At 46.2% G+C, this 22,070-nt stretch overlaps 1 protein-coding gene across 8 annotated transcripts; it reads left to right on the top strand.

Annotated features, from left to right (window-relative positions):
- The first annotated feature begins 229 nt into the window (after nucleotides 1-229).
- On the top strand, nucleotides 230-20,932 carry PTP4A2 (protein tyrosine phosphatase 4A2). Of its 8 annotated transcripts, XM_071768015.1 has the most exons (7): nucleotides 230-423; nucleotides 748-825; nucleotides 10,221-10,895; nucleotides 12,487-12,579; nucleotides 17,444-17,574; nucleotides 19,260-19,334; nucleotides 20,495-20,932. In XM_071768015.1, exons 3-7 carry the CDS (start codon nucleotides 10,800-10,802, stop codon nucleotides 20,601-20,603), a joined length of 504 nt encoding a protein of 167 aa, XP_071624116.1. In that variant the 5' UTR covers nucleotides 230-423; nucleotides 748-825; nucleotides 10,221-10,799; the 3' UTR covers nucleotides 20,604-20,932. The 8 variants fall into 8 exon arrangements, with proteins under 8 accessions (XP_071624116.1, XP_071624113.1, XP_071624122.1 ...); XM_071768012.1 differs by lacking the exons at nucleotides 230-423; nucleotides 748-825 and adding an exon at nucleotides 2,115-2,391; XM_071768014.1 differs by lacking the exons at nucleotides 230-423; nucleotides 748-825 and adding an exon at nucleotides 2,127-2,489.
- The last annotated feature ends 1,138 nt before the right edge of the window (nucleotides 20,933-22,070 follow it).

Genomic DNA, 22,070 nt, shown 5'->3' with positions numbered 1-22,070 from the left:
CCCGCGCGACCATCCCGGGCGCCTCTGCGCTTGCGCCCCCCGCCCGCCTCGCGCCCCGCCTCGCGCCCCGCCTCGCGCCCCGCCTCGCGCCCCGCCTCGCGCCCCGCCCCGGAGCGCGCGTGCGCAGCACGGACGGTGCGACACAAGTCACGCGGCTGTCGAGAAATCCGTCCCGCTGCCGACTCACGGCGCCTGCGCAACATCCGGGCCCTTGCGTGCCGCACATGCGCAGTGCCCGCCCCGCCAGGCGGTGCCTCTGAGGTGCGAAGCGGAGAGCGGGCCCGGGGGCTCCCGTGAGGCGAGAGCATCCGTGAGACCACCGCCGGTACCGTAACACTGCAGAGCCTGTCCCCAGAGCTGGGCCTGAGGCCTCCCGTCCTCACAGAGCCGCGCTGCAGGGCCCTGGCAGTGCCCGCTAGGCAGGTAAGGGCTGAGGTAGCGAGGGGAGCCCCGGCTGATCAGACCCGGCACAGCAGCGCTGAGGGGGCTGCAGTGGGGAGGGATGTAAAAATGTAAAACCTCTGTGTGCAGGGGATCTGTTTTTGTGGAGGCAGCAGGTTTTTAACCAGCATACAGGGTACACTTCGGGCACTGCATCTCCCTCAGTATCAAACGCGGCCCTCTGTTAATAATGTGACAGGTACAGCATGAGAATGCAACAACTTTTATAATTTGTGGAATTACGCATATGCTTTATCTTCTAAAGAAGCACGGGATTCTTACAGATCTCTCAATATCTTGTGACAGGCAGCTGCCTGCAGCAGCCCCTTGTGTGCAGAGCTGAAGCTGATCTTCATGGACAGCCATAGCCTCCCCCATCATCAGGTAACACAGCCTCAACCTTGCCCTGTCCCTCTTGCTATTTCCAAATAGCACCCCCCCTCCAACCTGTGCAGCCTTGTCACTCAGCAGTCAGTGACTGTGCCTTTCTGCTGCACAAAACATCTCCCTGGCTGGAGGAGCTCCTGCAGCTCTGAAGCTGCGTGGGTCACTGATGCGTGTGCCTGGCCCATTCGTCCTCCCTCACCTCCCTCCTCCTTCTCCTCCTGCATATTTTTCTTTCACCTCCATCGTGTATCTTCAACGTCACACGCATTTTCCCCTGCGGTTCTCTTTCCCTGCCTGCTGTCCCTGTCTCATGCTTGCTCACAGCTGCACCCCTGCTGAATGCCAGGGCCCCTTCCTGGAGCCGCAGTGAGCTCTGCTCCTTGCAATGAGCTCTCACTGCCCCATCTCCACCTGCTCCACTCGGCTCCTGTCATCTCACAGCCCCCGGGGTGCTCATGGACCTTGGGGATCCTGCCCCACATCGCTCCGAGTCGCCGTGCCCGGAGCAGGGAACCGGATCGGTGGATCCCTCACGTATTTCGGTGTCGCCGTGGGCGGAACCTGGGCCGTGCGTGACTGTTCCCTGGGCCCCGTTCCCCCCGCGGTCTCTGCGCTCTCGGGGTTCTTTCCCCAGGGACGTTCAGCCCTCCCGGGCCCCGCAGCCCCCTGGATCGGTCCCGTTTCCCCGGTCCCGCTGTCCCCGGGCGGGCGGAACCACTGAGCGGAGGGGGGGAGGTGGGTTGGTGGCGGGCGGGCGGTACCACTGCGGGTGAGCGGGGGGTGCTGCGTGGAAGGGCCCGCGTGCACGTGCGGCTGGAGGGACAGACCAAGTGCTACGGGGCGGGGGGGGAACCGGGTCAGTGGGGACGTACCAAGTGTGACAGGGGAAGCCAGGGCCGTTTCGTGCGGTGCTAGCGGCCCGCGGGGCAGGGCCGAACCGAACCGAACCGCCCCCGCGCTGGGACGGGCCATACCAATGCCCAAGAGAAGGAGGGGGGGAGGAGCAGCCTGTACCAATGACCGTGCTGTCACAGGGTGGGAAGGGTTTCTTCCAGCAGCGGGAGGGAGGAAGCCGTTCCCCGCCGCACTGGGAGGTGAACCCGGCTGCTCTCACGGCAGTGGTGAGCGAAACCTCCCCGGTGCCGCTTGCGCCGCGTCGGCATAGCCGGAGCCACCCCCGCAGCGGAGTGTGGGCGCGCCCGGGGCGGGGTGGGTGTGAGTGGGGCGGACCGAACCATCGCCCGCTGCGGGGGTGCGCGGGGCCGCGCCAATCAGCGTGGGGCGGGCAGTACCACGGGGAGCGGGCGGGGAGGGAGGGAGCGGCCTGTGCGCGAGGAGCCGTCGGGCGGCGCGCGGGCTCTCGGGTATCTCCGCGCAACCGGGCCGGACCGGGTCAAGCTCCAGCCCCGACACGGGCCCCGCCGCCACCGGGACGGGCCTGACGCCGCTGCCATCGCCGCCACCCTCCCTCCCGCCCCCTTCTCGCTCCTCTCCGTCCGCCGGCCCGGTGTGTGGGAGGCGCCGGGCCCGTTCCGGAGAACGCCGACGCGCTCAATGCCCGGGGTGAGGGGCCGCGGCGGGGAGGAGCTGGGGGGGGCTCCGGGTGAGAGCAGGGACAGCGGCAGGCGGGAGCCCTCGCCCCGGGACGGGCTCAGGCTGCGGTGAGGGGGCAGAGTGCGTCCCGTGAGGCTCCCGCTCGGCTCGTTGGGAGGCTCTGAGGGGGTTCCCCGGCCTGTGGGGCTGCTCCGGGGAGGGCTCCCGGGCCTAGAGAGTCCCTTTTTGGGCCCTTGCGGCTGATCTGAGGGGGGTTTCGTCCTCTGGGGGTCCCGGCTGTTTTGCGGGCATGGTTTTGAGGGGCTTATTGTTGGACCAGGAAACTCTGTGGTCTGAGGAGTTGGTTTGGGGAGGTTCTTCCTGGTCTTGGGGGTATTTTCAGACCTGTGAGCCTTGTCTGGGGAATCCTTCTGGGCCTTTGGGAGCTCCTTTGGCCTGAGGAGCACTCTTGGGGGCAGCTCGCCTGTGTGGTCCCTACTGTACTTAGGGGTTGGTTTTTATGGGGGTGCTCCTTTCCTGCAGGATTGGACTGCTAGGAGGAACCCCCGTGGTTGTTAAGGCTGGTTTTAGGGTGCTGCTTTTGCCAGCAGTGTTGGGCTGCCTTGTGGGGTGTCCCTTTTGCTTCCAGGGCTGGTTTGTGTGGGGCTGGGGTGAGTGGACCCCAAAGGGATGGTTTAAGGGAAGGAGTCTGCCTTGTACCTAGGCTGGGGGGGTGGAGGGGAATATTCAGGAGGGGCATTCATTGCCTGTAGGATTGCAACAATGGGAAGAGAAAGGACAATGGGGTGTGTGTGTCTTGCTTGTACCTGGTATGGGGGGCATTTCGGGGGTTGTTCGAGGGGAGGGAGTGTTACTTACTGTGTGTGTGGATGGGGAAAGAGTTTGAGAAAGGGTGGAAACGTTGTTCTGGGGAAAGGGGACCTTCCTTCTTCCTTGTGCTAGGTGGCTTGTAAAGGATAAAGAATTCTGTGGGGATCTGGGGTGGAAAGTGGAGGAGGGAAAGGCTGGGAGTGGTGTTGGAGGGGATCTTCCTCAGGCTGGCGTGGGGGCATGTGGAGCTGGAAAGGAAGGGTGTCCAGGATGTGGTGGTTTCCCTGGGGTTTGAGTGGGGGCAGGGCTGTGAATGCCGAGGCTGGGTTGTGTAGATAGAGGTTGCCCTCTGGGATTTGGAGCTGCCTGGGCTGGAAGTGGGGAGATGATGAAATCTGTCCAGGGCAGTGGCTAAAGAAAGTCCTGATGTGGCTGAGGGTGCTAGGAGTGACCTGCAGGAAGGCTGGAGACAGGGAGTGGTTTGTCTGCTCTGGTTGTGCTGTGCTGGGTGAGGAACCTGATGGAGAGCTGGAGGTCTGGGATTTGGGTGAGGCTGTGGGGATGGCTGTAGAAGTGATGGTTCCTTGGTGTGGTTACTCACCATCTGCTTTTTCTCTGGGGGCAGCTGTGTACTCGTTGGTGTGAGGAGGAGTAAGGCAGAAAGTTGGCTTTTAAAGGCTACTGTATACATGGAAACATGGTTCAAAACTCCCCAAATGAACCAGTCAGGTTCTGACTCAGAACTGCTGTTTTTCAAGAAAGAAAGAAAAAAAAAGACAAACCCACCACTGCCAACAGCCAGAAAACTCTATCTCCTTATGACTCAGTGTGTAGAAAGACTTAGATTTTGTTAACTATTGGAAAGAAAAGATTGGTTGGAGTTAAGGTAGGAGTAGGGATCTGTGCAGGGAGCCTGAAGGTTGATTGCCTTACACAGGATCCTGTTGGGATGTTTCTACTGATGTCTCTCAAACACAGGTGATTGGCTTCAGGGTTAATTCCCTGCAAAGATCCATGGATCTCTTCCACACAGCAGTACTCAGGGGTTCTTCCTCTGTCAGAGCAGAGCTGAACTGTGATCACAGCCTGTTCCTTGGCTCTGGACTTTGCCCTGCAGTGGAATGCTGTGTTGGTTAACTGTTGGGAGGCCTGGGAGGAGCTGGGCCGTGCACATCTCTGCCCTTTCAGGGGGATGATCTGATTTGTAAATGGTGTAAATTGTGTATTTTGATAATATATCAGTGATGTGCCCAGACTGAACTGGCAGAGGGGAGCTTGGTGTTGTCTTCTGTAATTGGATTTGTTTAACAGCTTCTTTGCCTGGACTTGGAAATCTAAAACAGCTCTGCCTAAGCATTAAAAAACTGACTAAATGGATCAAGAATTTGTGCTAAAAGTTATTCTGTTTGTGAATTGCTGGCACCTATTTAGGCCAGGATCTGGCTGATGCATATAAAATAATACCTTTCTAGTGGCTGCTGACTTTGGTGTCATCTTAGGGCTCGTTTTGCTAATTGTGAAAGGTAAAGGAGTCTTAAATCTCTCAATCCTTTTTTCTCCTACAACACTTGAGCTTCTGGGTTGCTGTCTCTATTTGGGTCACTGTACGTGTGCCTTTTTGTTGCCCATTGTTTCTCTGTGTTTTGCACTAAGAAGTTAAATTCTTTTTGCTCTCTTACACTGAAAATCCAGCTCTGCTTGAAAGAATGGACTGGGGGGGGTCTAACAATTGAGACTTTGTGGATGTGCAGTGAAATTTATCAGTGAGCTTTGGTTTCAGTTGTCAGGCTGAATTCAGCTGCCACAGAAGCACAGAAAAGGAGCCAACTCTCCATTAAGTCAATTTTCCAGCAGAGGTATAGAGCAAATTCACATCAGTGAGATGAGTAAGATACACGTAGTTCAACTCTGTGACTGCACAGAGTAATATTCCTGTTGCTGTGTGATTTGAAATTGCTTTTGGTCTTGCTAGACTTGTTAATGGGTTTTTTTGATTGTTTGTTTGTTGGGTTTTCTTCTGATACTTCATCCTGAAGTGTGAGAATATTTAGTCTCAGTTGTCAGGGAAGCTGATCTGGCAGGACTCTCTGTTCAATAACCCAAAGTAGATATGGGCTTAGACAACTCAGCATTCTGATTTTGGGGGGTGAGTTGTTAGTGTCACAGACTCACGACTCTTGTCTGAAGTGATTGATTTTATTAAAGTGTAGTTCTGTGACTTAAACAGGATGATGGTTTAAACTTTTTTTTTTTTCTTTCCTCTTAATGGGGCCATTTAGTTTTGACTTCAAACACTTTTAGTAACTTTAAACTTTTTGGGCATGGTATGTAAATAACATTCAAATGTGTCCTCTGAAGGGATTTAAAAATCTAAATGGTAGGTGGGGAAGGCGTTCAAAAAACTCCTGTGTCAGAGCAGCATTTTTAACTGTGAAACAGGTTCTGAAGCTTAAAGCATGCATGCCTGTCAGGTCTTTGGGAGATGGCTGATGCAGTGTCCACTCTTCCCACTGCAGGGCTTTCAGGGATGGGCTCTGTGCATCACTGCTGCTTTGACCTCACCCCAGTTTAGGGATGGCAGCTGAATTTCTGTGTAGTACTCAATTTTGGGTTTTGTTGCAGGATTCTTCTCTTGCTCAGTACCTTTGACAGTTCTTACATTTTCCTGGTCTGTCACTTGTGACTTAAGACTTCATTAACCTGCTTTTTTTTTGTTGTTGTTTTTTTTCTTTACCAAGGCAGATCTGTATCTGCTGCATTGGGTTTTATGTCCCAGGACAGAGCCACTGGGTTAGTGCAAAAGGAAACGAATGAGTCACCCAGAGAACTTGTGAGGAGGCTGGGAGGGAGCTCTGAGGCGGGGGTGGGTAGGGTGGAACAGTAAAATTTTTGACCTCACCCCTCCTCTCTAGGCACGTGTCATTCTGAGCAGGCTTCCTTCAGAGAATGCTCAAGAATTTTTTCCAGGAATGTTAGTTCCAGAGTTTTGATCCTCTGTATAACTAGGAGAGGATTATTTCAGAAAAGGTGGCTGCTCTGGTTCTTGCTGATGTGTGTTGCCACTGTGTTAAGGCTGATTTTGGAGGTCTTGGTGAAATTTGTCACTTGGAAAGCACCCTCTGCTCCAGACCAAACAGGACATTTTAGAATGCAGGTCACTTAGGAGGGCAGTGCAGGAAGGGGAAGTGAAATGTGACATCCAGAGAGTTTCAGGAAAAGCCTGGCTGGGGCTGCAGGGTCAGGTTGGGTACCCTCAGTCTGGTGTGGGGCTGAGTGCACCCGGGTAAGAGCAAACACAATGAGGTTTTATGGAAGGGGGGGGGGGGGGGGGGGGGGAAATTCATCAGCTCGTGATCTGGTTTTGTTGACATCGACTGTGGAGTTCCACTTACAGGATAAAAATTAGTTGAGGTGATTTGAAAGTACTGATTTTCAAAATACTGCAGTATTTTTATTTTTTTTTAATACTGCCTGACAAATTAGCAGGTTTTGCTCTGCATCCTGTGCCCTGGGTTGTTTTGAAAGGTGATCCAAGTGACCTTTCCAAAGGTATCTGTGTTTTGGGAAGCTGCAGCTGTTCCAGGCTGTTCCTCTGCTGGGTGTAGCTCAGGCAGCGCTTTTACTGCTGTGCTGGGGCGGGCATGGGGGTGCAGCTGGGGATTCCTCACCATGTTACTAGTTGTTTTTTCACTAGACCTGTCTCCCTGAACTTGTAGAGCCTCAGAAATCACCAGCAAGCATTATTGAAGTCTGTAATTTAGGAGTCAATGGAATTATAAATGAGGTGCAGCCAGTGGAGGTGAACTTCGTAGGTGTGTTGGATTTTCACTTAGGGCAATCTCAAGTGAAGTTTCGGTCAAGTCAGGAATTGGTTTAACTGTTCTCCCTTAATCAGCTCATTACCCAGATTTATTTGTGCTGCTTAATAGGACAGCCTCTTGCTTATGTTTTAAGCATATCCTTGTACATTAATGGTATTTTGAAAAGCATTTTTCTCCAGTTGGCCTCATGAGGTGGCCCTTGGCTGTGTGACTGTGAGGTAGGGAGCACAGTGCTGTTAGTTATAACTTGAATTAATCACCTCTGAAGGTGCAGAGACTGTCACAGCTCATGAAGCCTGGTGGTGTAGATAGGCATCTTGATTGATGCTTATTCCCTGATAATTAGGTTAAACAACATCAGGAACTGCCTCCCAAGCATATCCATATCTTTTCAGATGCAGAGTGGCTGTTGCTCGGCTCCTTCTGCTGCTGTCTCTGCTTTTTCTCCTCCTCTGGTTCTCTCTTGCATCCCGTTCCTACTCTTCACACGTTGGATACTTCTGCTCCTGTTCTCACGCCAGCCACATAAAACAGTAACTTTTTGGTTTCTCTCCACGTGCTATCTCACTTTCTAAGCATAAGAAGTTGAAGGTTAATCAGCTGAAAAATTACTTCTTGGTTTATGCTGTTCCCAGACCTGGATACTCTTTTTATTGTTGGTTTGATAGTGCACGGTTCTCTTGGGATTTTGAAGCGTGGATTTTCTTGCTAACAGAAGGAGGAAGAAATGCAAGAAGTATTTGCTTGGGGAGATCAGAAGCTGTAGAAAATAGGGTTTTTCCTGGGTTTAATTTTCTTAATTAGAAGCCTGGCTTTTCATTTTAATCTTGAGCTTAACATGGAGCAGTTGAAAGACATGGGAAGAAGGGAATGTATGTCTGTAACCAAACTTGCAGAGAGAGCTCTGTGCTACATAAACTTCTTATCCTTCTGGAAATAATTTTTCAGACTTAAATACAGCACTTTTATGTTTTTAATCACTCCTTAGCTATTAGCTAATTAAATGCTTCAGTAACACTCCTTTGGGGAAGGCAAGGTAGTGTCATTCCTGTTCTGCAGAGGAGTTGGGCTGCTGAAGGTGGCTTGGACAAGGTCAGACCATGAGCAGCAGCAGCTCTGAGAGCAGGACTTGAGCTGGTGGCTCCCCCTTCATTTACTGGAACATGTCATCTCCAGGTGTCCTTTCTTAACGTCTTGGTAAATAGTTTTTACAAAAGACTTAAGATAATTGGGTTGAAATTCTCTCTTTGATTTGCTTGAGGGAGGAGAAGTGTAGCTGTAATGACCTGATCTGATACAACTCACAGTGCAAATAGCACTGGATGAGGCTCTTCCAACCAAATTATTGGTGCTGAAAAGAAAAATGTTTAAAGGTCTAGTTTCAGTACGACACAATAGCTCTTCCCCTCGTGACAGTGTACTTTGTAATGCTGTAAGCCTCTGGTACTCTGGATCCAAGTTTTGATCTCCTGTGCTGAGATCTGTTGACCACTGGTTTTATTTAAATGACCTTGCTAGGTCCTAAAAAGTTAGTTTTGAAACTGTTCCTGTAATGGAAGTCTGCAGGATGTGTCAGATGACTGGGGTGTATATTTAAATAGGGGAAAAACAAGCCAGGATTTGCCTGAAAGAAGTTTCTTGCATCAAGTTTTGCAGGCGTTGGACACGTGTGGATGCTACAAGTCTAGTCCTTCTGTTCCTGGTACATCACAGCTCCAGCAGGCTGTGATACATGTTAAATCCTCTGCTTTGAGATTTGGGAGTATGTACCAGAGAGTTGTGACAAATGTGCAAGAACTGACAAGTGTAGGGACTAGGATGTGTTTAGATGGGACTCTTCCATCTGGGGTGAGACTGAATCCTGTAGTAATGTAAATCCATTTCACTCGTAAAACATTCCAGGGTTCATTTTTGAAATTGGTATTTCAGTCACTCAGAGTAAGAACCACGTTAAGGTCGGGCGAGGTTATTGAACACATCTTTGTTCTTACCTCTGGTAACCTAATTAATGTATTTTTTTGGCATTGAAAGCTGTTCCTTAAGGAAATAATTGCTGTTCTTTGGGTGATTTTTAACTTCATGTCAATGAAGGAGGTAATTTTGCAGGACTTAATTTGACTATTTTAAAGTGAGGATCTCATTAAAATGCTGTATTCACCAGAAGTTTGGGGTGTGAACTTCCATGTGTGTGTTTTTCCTTAATTGTGTTCACTTGAGTGTGCCACACTGACCTTTCTGCTCGAGTTACAGGTTTGTGACTTCTGGCTGCTAGCTGACAGTTTATTTAACTGATTTGAAAATTCTTCGTAAAAAAAGAATTGTCAGCAAGGACTCTTTGGCTTTGTGCTTTTTAAATGCAGTAAAAAGCCATGTTGCTTGTTTAGTGTTTCAGCCTTAAATTAGCGGAGCTGGTTTAGGTCAGCTCCATTTTCATCCCCCCTGGACTTCACAGAGGTAGAGTTACATTTTCCATCTTTTACTGTTGCTGCTAAAACATCTGTATTTTGAATCCTGTGTGTTAGGACTGGAGGCTGCTGCTGTTCAAATGCCCGAGTCTGTAAAAACAGATAAGATTGAGAATAACTAAAAGTTATTACTGCTAAATGACCATTTGGTTGCTTGTGAAATGCCTGCTTTCTGGAGGCTGTCTCCTTAATGCTGTTGGGAGTTGGGTGAGACAGCAACAGTGGTGACTTTTGCTAGCAAAAGCTCATCTGTGGGACAGCTACACTCTTATTTCAGCTTGTACTGCTTATTTTGCTCAGAAAATAAAGCCAGGCCAACAATATTTTTAGATATTTGGGCTTTAGCCAAGCAGGTATGACTGTACTGACAGACACTTTGAAGCCTCTGCTTGGCTCTGTACTATTTTCTCCTAAGGCACCTGGCTGGGAAGGAGGGAGGGGCTGCAGAGCCCACAGAAAGATTTCCTTGTTCTCTGTTCCGGTGCTTGGCTGCCAGGAACAGCACTTACCAGAAGTCCCATGTCCCTGGGCTGGAGCATACTCAGTGCTGGAAGAATATTTGGGATTACAACTCCCCAGTAAAGATTGGGGTTTGTTTGGTTTGGGGGTTGTTTGTTTGTTTGGAAACCGAGTATTACCTGGTCTAATCTGAGTTTTCCTCTAGGAGGGTAAATGTTTGGCATTTCTGAAGGTAGAAGCAACAATTCCTCTGACCAGATTCCTCTGTTTTTCTTCTCTCCAGGTGTTCTGTTGGAATATACGTCGCACATTTATGGCGATTCTGAGCGTGAGGGCAGACTTCTGCCAGGCCCAGCACAGCATCCTGGCTGACAAGTGAGCTGAGCACAGGGGGTTCTACGTGCCATAGTTACTTTGCCTTGAAGACTCCAGACACAGCAAACACACTCAAATATATGGGATATCCTCTGCACATTGGAAGCCTATTCCTTTTACTGACTCTAGCAAAACTAAGCATCAAGAAAACAAAGTGGAGAGAAAACCTGCCCCTTACTTTTTTGCCTCACCAGTGCCTAAATGTAGAACAGGCTGCCTAGTCTTGCAAATAGTCAGAATTTTTGGGGTCTGAAGGATACCACCTGCAGTAATTGAGGCTGAAGTTGAATTCAAGTGGATTCTGAAGCAAACCTGCTTTTCTAGAAGTAAATTCCTTAAGGAACAAAACACATCAAAGCAAGCTCTGATCAATCCCAGGTGTTTTAGTGGTCTTTTTAATGTTTTCTGCTGTGAAACGTTTCCAAGGTTATTGATTTTTTTTTTTTTAAGTCGTTTTTTTGGCCCCTGACACTTTTTGTTTGCCATTATGAACCGTCCAGCCCCCGTGGAAATTACTTATGAAAATATGCGTTTCCTGATCACTCACAACCCCACCGACGCGACCCTCGGCAGGTTCATAGAGGTAAGGGAGTCTCAGCACCAGCCTTTTCTCCTCCTGTGCTCATAGTTTCTCTAGAGGTACTCAAAAGTCACTCATCACGCTTTCTGCTCAATGCTTTGCTCTATGTTACCTGGAACTCTAAGGCATTTTGATCTGTAATATATTTTTCATGTTCTCGTGACAGTATGGAGACAGTCCACTTGTTACTTTTTCCAGTCCTGCACTTCTTTCATTGCAAGAGGCTGGATGAGCTTTCATTTTAGAGTACAGACACACACCCTTGCCATCATTCATCTCCTGGTTTCTGAAGAACTGCATGTTCTGCAATGCTAAATGTTATTTTTCATTAAATAATGCAGTGCTTCTGACATATCGACCTATTGCTCATCTTCTTGGCTTTTAAAGAAGTAGTTAACAGAATTGTAGCTGGTTTCTGACCTTTCTTCTCCCTTAGAGTAGGATTAAGTGCTATACTTAAACTGATGTTTTAGTTGACAGGGTGTGTTCTCACATTGCCCTGCCAATCCCAGAGTTGTCAGAGATTTCAGGTGCCAGAATTCATCTTTGAAAAATGACAACTGCTGGGTAGAGCTGTGGGGAGAGTCAGTTCCTGTGGGCAGTGTATCACACCACTACTGACACAAGAAGATCTTTACCACAAAATTAATACTCAGTTTTCTGAGAAGGTAACAAGGTATAGTGAGGTATAGTTGGATACTTCCTAGAAGTAGCAGTACAAAGTATTTCTGCACTCTGGTTTGTTCCAGACCTGCCAAATCTTTGTGCCCTTATTTGTTTAGAGGACTTCTGTCTTGTCTCTCTATGCAGGTCTCTCTCATTCCAGTGAGATGCTGTCATCTGATCCTGATGTCTGACTGTGGCTATTAACAGACTTCCATCATCTAGCAGTGTGCTCTTCATCATGAATCTGCTCAGATGTTAGTGATTAATTTTGTCTGAAAGCCACATTCTTTTGGTCTTTATATAATTTTTCCCTCCCATTACTATAGATTGGCTTCCTTTTTTTTTTCTTTTTTTTTTTTCCAGGAGCCTTGACTCTGGAATAGATATTGCTGATAGAAGTGATAGTGATTCAGTCCAAACATGAGAGGAAATTCTGCTTTGCAGTATGAACTTTCACAGTGACCTGGAACAGCTTTTGTTTGATCTTCTGATTATTTATCTAGCACAATGTGCTACTTATAGTACATTACAAGGAAGCTAGAATATAGTGGGGTGTGTGTTCTGTTCCTCCCTGCCTCAAAATGTCAACACTGGCTGAAGCAAACAGTTCCAGGCTTCTATTTAAAGAGAAGCAGCAGCTGCATGGAGACTATAGGCAGCTATTTTAATTTTGCTCTTATATATGCATTTTTTTCCCACCTTGACATTTCCCTTTTTCAATTCAGAGGAGTTTCATGCTTCTTTCTGTCACTTGTAACCCTTGTTATAAAGGGACCATAACCTCCCTCTCTGAGTTGGCCCTTGCTCCTTCGTTTTGTTCCCCTTGAAGCTGTGCAATAGACTCTGTGTTAAATGTTAAGTTTTGTAGCTGATGAGGTTCCTCAGTTCACCCTGTCAGTGTGTTTGTGTTTTTTCCTTTTTCTTCAAGGAGCTGAAGAAGTATGGAGTGAGAACCTTGGTGCGAGTTTGTGAAGCCACTTATGACAAAGCTCCTATCGAAAAAGAGGGAGTCCAGGTTCTAGTGAGTTGCCTTTAAAACTGTCTAAAAATGAGGAGTCCCTTGTCTGGGAGTGGTGGGGATGGCCTTCACACTTGAGGCAGGAGCCTGGGACTGTTTCAGATTGGCTGGAAGCATCCTGGTTATCTGCATCAGCTAAAGCTGGTTTTGAGAAATTCGCTGTACTTTTGTGAAAGGTACCTGCAGGTTCATATCCATTGCCTGAGCATTTAAAAAAATGTTTTTTCCCATATTTCTGGATTTGTTGAGGTGTTTTGGTTGCCTTTTAGTGAGTAGGTCAATTTTCATCCAGTGTTCAGCCTTCTGGTTCACACAGATGGGTTTGATCCTTTTCTTAAGTCACAGCACTCCATGGCTTTATGGTTGACCTCCTCGGGATGCAGATAAATCTCCCTTCTCTCACTCTTTCAAAATCTGTCACCTTTTGAGACCAGTTTTGAGACCAAACTGACACCTTGATACAGGCTTTGGTGGACTGTCTGGAGCTCTGTCTGGTGGACTCCCTCTCCCCTCGAAATGGAAACTGGTTGCTGGTGGCTTCCCCATTCCCCAGGTGGAATTCCTTTGCTGCTGCTCATAGTTAACATTATGCAATGACTGACTCCATCATCTACTATTGCTTGCTGTTTTAGGGAAGGTTTTTTTAATAGGTGTGTGCTCATACTGAGCTTGCAGGCAGTATTTTTCCAGGCAATACTTCTGAATTATTATAGTGTGGCAGATATAATCAGTTTATTTTACTGGAGTGAGTAATACTCTGTTGGGAGGCCAGAAATGGCATCTTACCTTCTTGTTGTAGGTACTCAGCTTTCTATCACCCCTTGATTTTTATGGCTTAAGTCAGAGGAAAACTTCTGCAGTTCTCCATTAGGAGAAAAGCTTTTATCTTGGCTGTCTGTGAAAACCCCAGGTACAGGTCACTCAGGTTTCTTGGCTGCCAGCCCTAGTAAGCATTTATTCCTGTTCCAGGCAGCTGTGTGTGCCTCAGTATTGTTGGAAAAATCAGTCATTACAGGGGCTACCTGTGCTCTTAGGGCTGTGCTCTGGATTAGTATTTTTGGTCACTCTAGAGCTTTCTTGGGCATGGCAGGATTTTGGGGTGTTCTGCTGTGGTGCTCTGGAGGTTGCCAGAGATGGGAGGATTGAACTTGTAGTGTGGAAGCCCTCAGAGCCCTGATTCAAACTGGGGCTTTGACTATTTCTGTGTTCCTGTGCCAAAGCAGAGATCTGAGTTCTTCCTAGAAGACTTAGGGTGGTTTTGCAGGTGTCCAGCTCTGCTCTGGCAGGCTGGTGACCTCAGCTCCTGCAGCTGGAGCAAAATCCACCTTCTCCAGCCCATGGCTGAGGCCCTGCAGGAGCCCCCACTTCCAGAACAGCTTGGGGGATTTTGGTTCTCAAGAAAGTTTAAAAAAACTTGGTGTTGGCTGGGTTAGAACTGAAAGCAGTTTGTTTTGGTTTGTTTTTGAGGAAGCTTTTCTAAAAACTGGAAATGCTGTTTGTGCCAGAAACTCTCTGCTGGAGAGCCTTTGAGTAACACATGGCAGTCTTGTGTCTGTACACGTTTGCTTCTCCATGCTCAATACAGACCCATTCTTCTTGGTGTTCTCCTGCTGCAGAAGGCAAACCAGAAGGGAGCATAAATCCACCAGGCATCTGTTAAGGCTCACAGGAAGCAGGAGGTGACAGGGATCACTGATCCTGATGATCCCTGTCATGGGGTTGTCTTAGTAATTTACTGTATTGCAGTCGTGCTTTGCTGTGTGAGAGAAGTTGAGCTGTGTCCCTGACACAACGGCCTCCTGCACAGCTTTCCCTCCCAATGAACACTTGCTTTTTCAGAGTCCTGTTGCTGCTTAGAAATGGTATTGAATTGCCATCTGGCTGAGGAAAATAACACGTCACTATTTAAAGCTAATATTTGCTTGCAAAAATAACATAAGATTAAAAACACAGCTTCAGAGAGATTAACGTCTATTTTAAAACTGTTGAGGTCAAGCATGTAGTGAAACCCCTGAAAAAATTAGAGGTTTTGAGCAAAGCCTCCTCTCATGCCATGCTACAGGGTTGGGTGCTGGCAGGATGGGCAGAATGTGTCAGCTCGAGCTGCTTTGGCAGATGGTGTAGTGTCAAAGTAGAGAATTAGATGTTCTGTGTTGGAAGTAGTACTATTGCATGCACATGTTTGTCAACAGAGATTAAATCCAGGAGACAGCAGGCAGGGATTGATTCAGTTTCTTGCGGGTTCCTGCAGTTCTTACAGTTATGTTTATGGAGAAGGTCTTGTCACACAAATTCTACAGCATAAGAACAGGTAGGGTTTTTGGTTTTTTTCTGGGAGTATTTTAGCACTGGCTGGCAACCAGGGAGGCTGCAGTAGTTTTGTTCATCTGCAGGATCTAAGACATGTGTTGTTGTTCTGTTTCTCTCAGCCCTTCCTTACTGCTTATTCCTGGATCCAGCTTTCTGTATACTCTTTGCCCTTCAGGGTGGCTGTCACCTGAGTCCCAGCAGGCAGGAGTGCCCATGTCAGATGTGGCTTTGTGGCCATTTGATCTGTCCTGCCTTGCCATCGGCCCTTGTGTTGGAGGTGGGAAAGTTCCATGCTGGTGGCACCACACTGCTATCCCATCCCAGGCAGTTCTGGGCATATTTTCCTGCTGTAACTTCAGTGTGAGTCGCACACAGGTTTGGGAGAATGGGATCTTTGTCACTTTAAAGTCCTTTGACTGCTTCTTGGGCATCTCAGTTCTGCATTGCCAGTCCTACAGTCCTTGCTGACTGACAAACCCAGAGCTGTTCTGCTGAGCAAAGCTGCTGCAGATAAAGTGTGAATCAGAATAACCCTTTTTTGCCTCTCATCCTTCCCAGCTGCTGCAGGGTGGCACAAAAGAGCTGTATTTTCAGTTTCTGCAGTCTCAGTGCACCATCCTGGTTATTAATGACTTTTTGATCATGGAGCTTGACAGTTTTTCTAACCTGTCCAACAGGAATTGGGAGGTCAGTCTCAGAGAACTCTTGATCAGGAAAAGAAGCCTGTAAAACTTTGCTTCAATTACTCCTCTAGTCTCAGAATTATTCTTGTTCCTCATTCTGGGCAGTGTCCCATGCAGCAGTGTTTAATCAGTGCTAATTTAATGTCTCTGGTCCACCATTCCTGGGAAGGTGATGGTCTGTGGGGAACTGATGACTGTCATTAATTCAGGTCAGCACCAGCCTTGTGTGGATGTGGTGGTTGACATGAATGCAACAGGAGTGTGGTTACCTCCTGTATTTGATCTGGAGGAAAGGATTTCATTCAATCCAAAACTGGAACACACAACTGACATGTAAATCTTGTTCTCTGCAAGGTTCTCTTGCAGTGGGTAATGCTGCTTCTCTTCCTGGGACAGTGGATGACATTAGGCCTTAAATAATAATTGCTTGCAGCGTGTGAGTGAGTGGAAAATCTCATAAAAGCCTTTTATTAGAAAGAACAAGTTTAACTTGAGCATTTTGTTTCTGTAGTCTTTTACTTTACGGTGTCGTCGCAGATATTTTTAATTTCCCATTTGCTTGAAAAAAACCTCTGCAGTCTTGAGACTTTGTGTATTCTTCTGAATTAATTACCTATGAAGTTATTCCAGAAACTTACAAGCTTTCTGGTTTTATTGTTCTGAGATGCAGATTTCCACCTTGCAGCTAAGACATTTATTAGGTGTTCTTGAGCTGAGGTCTGCTAAGCTGTTCTTGTTATTCAGGAAGTATTAGGGTAGCAATAAGACTTTTCATTTTTAAATGAAAATACTTCATTTTTAAATGAAAAGTCTGGCAGTTCAAAAAAAGTCTGTTTGTTCAAAGCAGAACTTTGCTTTCAGACTTCCAAGACTTATTAGTCTGTGCTGACCTGTTCTCAAGGTACATTAAAGACTTGTTTCTAACCATTGAGGGAAGAGGAGGCCTCATGGAGAGGTTATTGAATAATATGAAGGTGGCTATGAGTCTTTCTTGTAAAACACCTTGCATTTGCCTGATGAAAATTGTTAAATAACTACAGAGCATTATTTTGCATCTTCCTGCAGCACTTTGTACTGAGATGATAGCAGCATGTGATGTTGTGCTTGGTCTGGAAAGGTGGGATGTGTAGTACTGAACTTGGCTCCAGTTCCAGGGGAGAGCTGGGACCCCAAGAAAATGGGAAGCTTCTCACATGTGATTTCAAGTGACAGCCATGTTGATGACATTAAAGGTGGTCTGGGGAGTCTAAATGTTGGCTACACTTTTACTGGGCAGAAATATAACTGTAAAAGCTCCTTAGCTGTTGACTCTGCCTTTGTCTAAGTTCTCTTGTGTTTCGCTTGTGAATGTGGGGGTTTTGACCTGGAATTATCCTGGTAATTTTAACTGTCTTGCTTGTTGGATTCATGGCAGCTAAACAAGTTGATCTGTTTGGGTTGCTGTGAAGTCCCTTCTCCCCTCTTGATCCCCTTGTACTGTTATGAAGCAGCTTCTCTGTACAGAGCCTGGAGCACAAATAGTGTTTTGAAAGGTTGACACAACCATAGGCAAAAGTCTGCAGAGTTCCCATCTTTCAAATGTTTATTTGAAATGTTTATTGATTTTTACATATTTTTAATGAAATGTGATTTCAAGGGCAGCTATTTTTCTAAAAATTCTATACTACAAAGGAGTTTTATTGAAATGTTACTGAGAAGTGCTATTAAATGGTTGTTAAGCATTTAGTGTTGCATTATGATATTGACTTGCAAACTTCAGTGCAAACAGAAAAATGCCCATAGCAGTCTGTGTTTTATGCACTTCTTGCTGAATGCAATGTTTTCCTTCTCTCAGTTGAAATCCATGTAGCTAATGTCCTTTTTTCCCTTCCAAGGACTGGCCATTTGATGATGGAGCACCACCCCCTAATCAGATAGTTGATGACTGGCTAAACCTGTTGAAAACCAAATTTCGTGAAGAGGCTGGATGCTGTGTTGCTGTTCACTGTGTTGCAGGGTTGGGAAGGTTAGTACTGTGCTGGCTGCTTCTGATACTTGACTGAAAGTTTTATTTGTTTGGGAGGTAAGTCAGAAAGGTGTTCAGTTAATGCCAATTTCTGTCTTTTCTCCCAAATCACACTTTAAAGCAGTAGCAAATTTGTCTCAGTGAAATCAGAAAAACTTACTGCAGCTTAAAAAAAAAATATTCAATGATTTCATCACTCTGATCCAGGATGAGAGGAAGAATAAACTTGTACAGCACAATTTTTAAGGCTGTACATCTCTTTTTAAAGTTTTCTCCTGTTTTTTAACTGATATCTTATTAAGCAGATGGTACTAAAAAGCATTTAGGAACACTGGTTCAGTTTCTTCTTTTAAAGTGGCTTCACTTCATTGTAAGAGGGCTTAGGCTTGTATTTCTTGCTTACATGCAGACTGTTTTTCTTCTCACCACTCAAAATATAACTTCCTGCTTTGGCAAGAACTTCCTCTCAGGTTGGGGAAAAAAAAAAGACTGATTTGGGAAAGCTAAATGCTACATTCAATTTCCCAACTGTAATTTCTGAATGTTATATTTATCCTATGGGCTTGGGAGGAACTGGAGCTGAAGTGTCAGTATTCTTACAATAACCATGGGACAGGTAATATTTAAGGACATGAATGAGTGGGCAAGAATTAAAGAAGTCATGCACAGAGCTGGAGTGTGTCAGGTTCTTCCATTTCCATCTCTAGAGAGGAGAGGGAGGAAATTAAGAGGAGAAATGGCCAATATTTAAAGACACAAGAACCAAAAACCCTAAGGCAATTAACATTTGTTTATCCATTTCTGCTCTATTTTTATCTGGGGAACAGCTTCAGAGAGGTGACCACGTGTAACTCAAGTGATTTTCAACTCTCCTGTTTCTTGTATAATAGGAGGCCAAAGGGTACCAGGAGCTTCCCATCTTCTGTGTCACACAAACTTGTGTTGTGTACCTCCTCCTCACAGGGTGACCTTTCTGCTCTTCTCAGGCTGCTTCTGGCAGAGGGAAAAGAAGGAGCTTTACAGATTTTGCTTTAATCTGGAAAACTGTCTACCTGTAGTGAGGGATCAAACTTCAACTACAGTACAAGAGGATTTAATATTTTTTTAAGTGACTTGAAGTTTCAAATTGTTTCCTTTGGAAAGTGAGTAATTCTGCTTATGCAGGTGCAGCCTGTCAGTGACAAGTATTTCATCTCAATTGTAGTTTTGTTTCACCATGAGTACAGCTTGTCCAGATGCTGGCATCTGTTTAACCCTTTATTCCTCTACTGTCAGAGGTGCCCATTGCAACTGTGCCTGTCCAGTGGGGTGAACACCAGTCCAGGGGAAAGTCAGTGTGTGCTGTGTGTTGTAAGAAGCAAAGTGCACCCCAAGAGGTGTTACTTGTTCTACTGAAGTAGAAAATCATGTTAGAGTGAATGAGAGAGCCCGAAAATCTAGAATTACTGTTTCATGGCCCAGACAGTAAAGAGCTATTGATTTTTGTTTTGTGTGTGTGTGTTAGAAGCAGAGCTGTCTACTAAAAGAAATTTTACATTAGGTACTCAGCAGGCAAATGTCTTTCTGTAGGTAAAGCTTAAAGAGAAGATACTTCACCCGTTTGGTTAGAGATTAATTTGATGTGGCTTGAAGGGTTCAATATATTGTTTCTTCAGATCTTCCTTAAATATTGATTTCTCCTTTAGGGCTCCTGTCCTGGTTGCACTTGCGCTCATTGAAAGTGGAATGAAGTACGAAGATGCAGTTCAGTTTATAAGGCAGTAAGTTAAACTTCCCCATTCTCAGGAAATCTCCTTGTTGATGTTGCATGTGAACAGCACATGTCTGCAGCAGAGCTTGTGAGATTGCTGATCTGTTTTGAAGTAGCAATATCCGGACAACACTGGGCATGGCTTTAAGATGAATGCTGAGGCCTGTGCCCTTTCCTCTGTTTACACAGGAGGGCTGGAAGGTGATCTCTCATCTCTTTCATTTTTTATTTAAATCTGTGGTTCTGTTTAAAAGACAGATTTTAAATAGAAAATTAAATTAAATGACTATATTGACCTGAGACTCTAAGATTTAGAACTGGAGAGGTAAGAAACCATCCAGGCTGGAGCTGCAGGAATTGTGGATGATTTGAATATGGTCTAATTGCTCCTAATTAAAAAAAAAAAAAAATCTAGTGAGGTTGGGCTCCCAAGCAGAATTTCAACAGCAAGCAGGTGAGCAGCAGCACTCCTGCAGGTGTTGTGGGTGAGTGAATTATCCACCCAGGAAAAGTCAGCAACCACCCTGTCTGGAAAATAACAAAACTGGTGAAGGATGAGAGTGCAGAGCTCTGTTGGCTTAGTGATAACATCAGATCTTGAAATGAAGCCCAGCAGGTGAGATTATGTTGAATGAGCTTTGCCAAAAAGCAATTCGTCCTTTTATGGCCTCCCAGGGTCTTCAGTTATCTTTGTAAACTGTGTTGCTGTCAACAGATTTTTCTGATTTTTTTCCTTAAATTCCTTTTTTCTCTTCCTGGGTATGGTGCCTTCTATAATGAGAAGCTTTTCCCTGGGAACCTCTTCTGTGTTTGTATCTAAATGTCCTGGTCCCACTTAACTGATGTAATAAATAGCACATGCATCTGCAAGGAAAGGGTGACCTTGGTTTTGTTCAGTGACTGCTGTTGGGGTTGGAAATAAACTCTCCCAGTGCAAGAAAAATGCACTGAAATTTGTGAACTGGGGTTTGATTTTAATATTGGCAAGCAGGAGCTGAACTCTGTGTGCTGGCCTGGTCTGTCCTTCCTCCCAGCGTCCAATGGAGCCACGCCAGGACGCTGCTTTGGAGAGAAAAGCATTGAAATGAGAAATGATCTGCCTTAGAATGTGTGTGGTGATGGAAGCAGTGCTTTTTCCATTGATATTAGCCTTCATTCTCTTTCCTTTAGGAAAAGGAGGGGAGCTTTCAATTCCAAACAGCTGCTTTACCTTGAGAAGTACCGACCTAAGATGCGATTACGCTTCAAAGATGCCAACGGTCACTGCTGTGTTCAGTAAAAAAACAAAATAAATCGCAGTCGAAGGCAGAAGTTAGCATGGCTGTTTTCTGGACTCTTGGCACCTGGAAATGTGAATCTGGAATCAAACTACGTCATCAAATTAGTGGTGGAGTCAGTGCTCCTCAACTTCTCTCCTAATGGTGGTGATGATTGGAAAAAAAAAAAATTAAAATAAAAAAAAGTAATTAAGAGAAACATTTCAGTGAAGGATCATTTTCTCCTTTAGCTGCAGTTTGAACATCTGCAAGGAGAAAATAAGTTTCTGAACCTTCTGTATTTTTAACTTTTTAAGAAAAGAAATAAAGTAAATTTTATGTCTGAGGAAAACCAGCAGAGCATTGGCTTGTGCAGAAACTGTTTTCTTGATTGGAGGGAAGTACCCCACAGTTAGGTCCACTCATTCCTATGGAACTCTCTTAAATGGAGTTGCCTTTTTTTAGCCTTGCTGGGACCTGGCAGAGATGTGAGGAGGAGCCTTTGTTGCTGTGCAGTCTGACAGCCTTAAGCCCAACCTGGGCATGTTCTAGAGGTTCTGTGATGTCTCTGTGTGGTCTTCAGACTCTGCAGGTGTGAAAAAACTTCCTGGTGGGCTTTAACAGAAGACTCACTGCCTAATATCTCTGAACCTGCTAAAAGCCTTTTCTGATTGATGGGAGTGCTTTTAACTGTGTGTGTGTGTGTGTGTGTGTGTGTGTGTGTGTGTGTGTGTGTATGCACGCGTGTGTGATCTCAGGTGTCTTGTGTTAGTCTTTTTTTTTCCCAAAGAATTTGGCTGAAATGTTAATTGTCTTTCTGCTGTTACAACATCTATCCCAGCGGAAGACATGTTCAAAAGTGTCCTAAGTGAGCAAAGGGACAGTTCAGACAAGGATTTAAAATTAATGTACCTGTTACAAGAAAGAAGAAAAGGCATTTTGCTGCTGTCCTGATTCTCTGCCTGGCTGGATGCAGTGAATCAGGATTTGGAGGGAGGGTCTCAGCTGTATTGTATGTGAGGTGAAGATGGTGTGAACACAGGAACACTGAGCATGGGTGATGCCTGGTGTGGGTGTTCTCCCAGACTAGCCCTCCAGTACAGTTCAGTTTAACCACTGATTGCCTTGTAACTTTTTTATTTGGCTTGTTTGGAGGGAGGATCCCCCAGTCAGACACCAACATGCCTGTCATGTATTCACTGTTGGCAAACAGTAAATATGCTGGTGTTTGGAGCGTGGACTGGCATCACATTCTGTTCATGGGGCCATTGGTGGTGTAAGTGAGTTAATGAAATCATTTTACAGCCTCTAATGAGCAGTTTCAGCCAGGCTACTTCTACCAAACACGTTAACTCAGTGCCCTGCCCCACGAGTGACCTCATGCTTTCAACTTGACATCATGTCTGTAGTACTCAGCTACTGTAGGCTTTGAGTTGAGGTTCAGGGTTCTGCTCTGGTGACCTGGTTGCTGTGGAGCACCAAAGGCTTTT

This window comes from Heliangelus exortis, chromosome 24 (genome assembly GCF_036169615.1).
Source record: "Heliangelus exortis chromosome 24, bHelExo1.hap1, whole genome shotgun sequence".
Classification (NCBI taxonomy): Eukaryota; Metazoa; Chordata; class Aves; order Apodiformes; family Trochilidae; genus Heliangelus; species Heliangelus exortis.
Note: the sequence above shows the minus strand (reverse complement) of the source record. Positions and strands in the feature narration are given on the sequence as shown.

Coding starts and splice junctions, on each gene's coding strand:
- PTP4A2 (XM_071768015.1), top strand. CDS start 10,800: ATGAACCGTCCAGCCCCCGTGGAAATTACTTATGAAAATATGCGTTTC. Junction 10,896..12,486: donor CCCTCGGCAGGTTCATAGAG/GTAAGGGAGTCT, acceptor TTTTTCTTCAAG/GAGCTGAAGAAGTATGGAGT. Junction 19,335..20,494: donor GCAGTTCAGTTTATAAGGCA/GTAAGTTAAACT, acceptor TCTTTCCTTTAG/GAAAAGGAGGGGAGCTTTCA.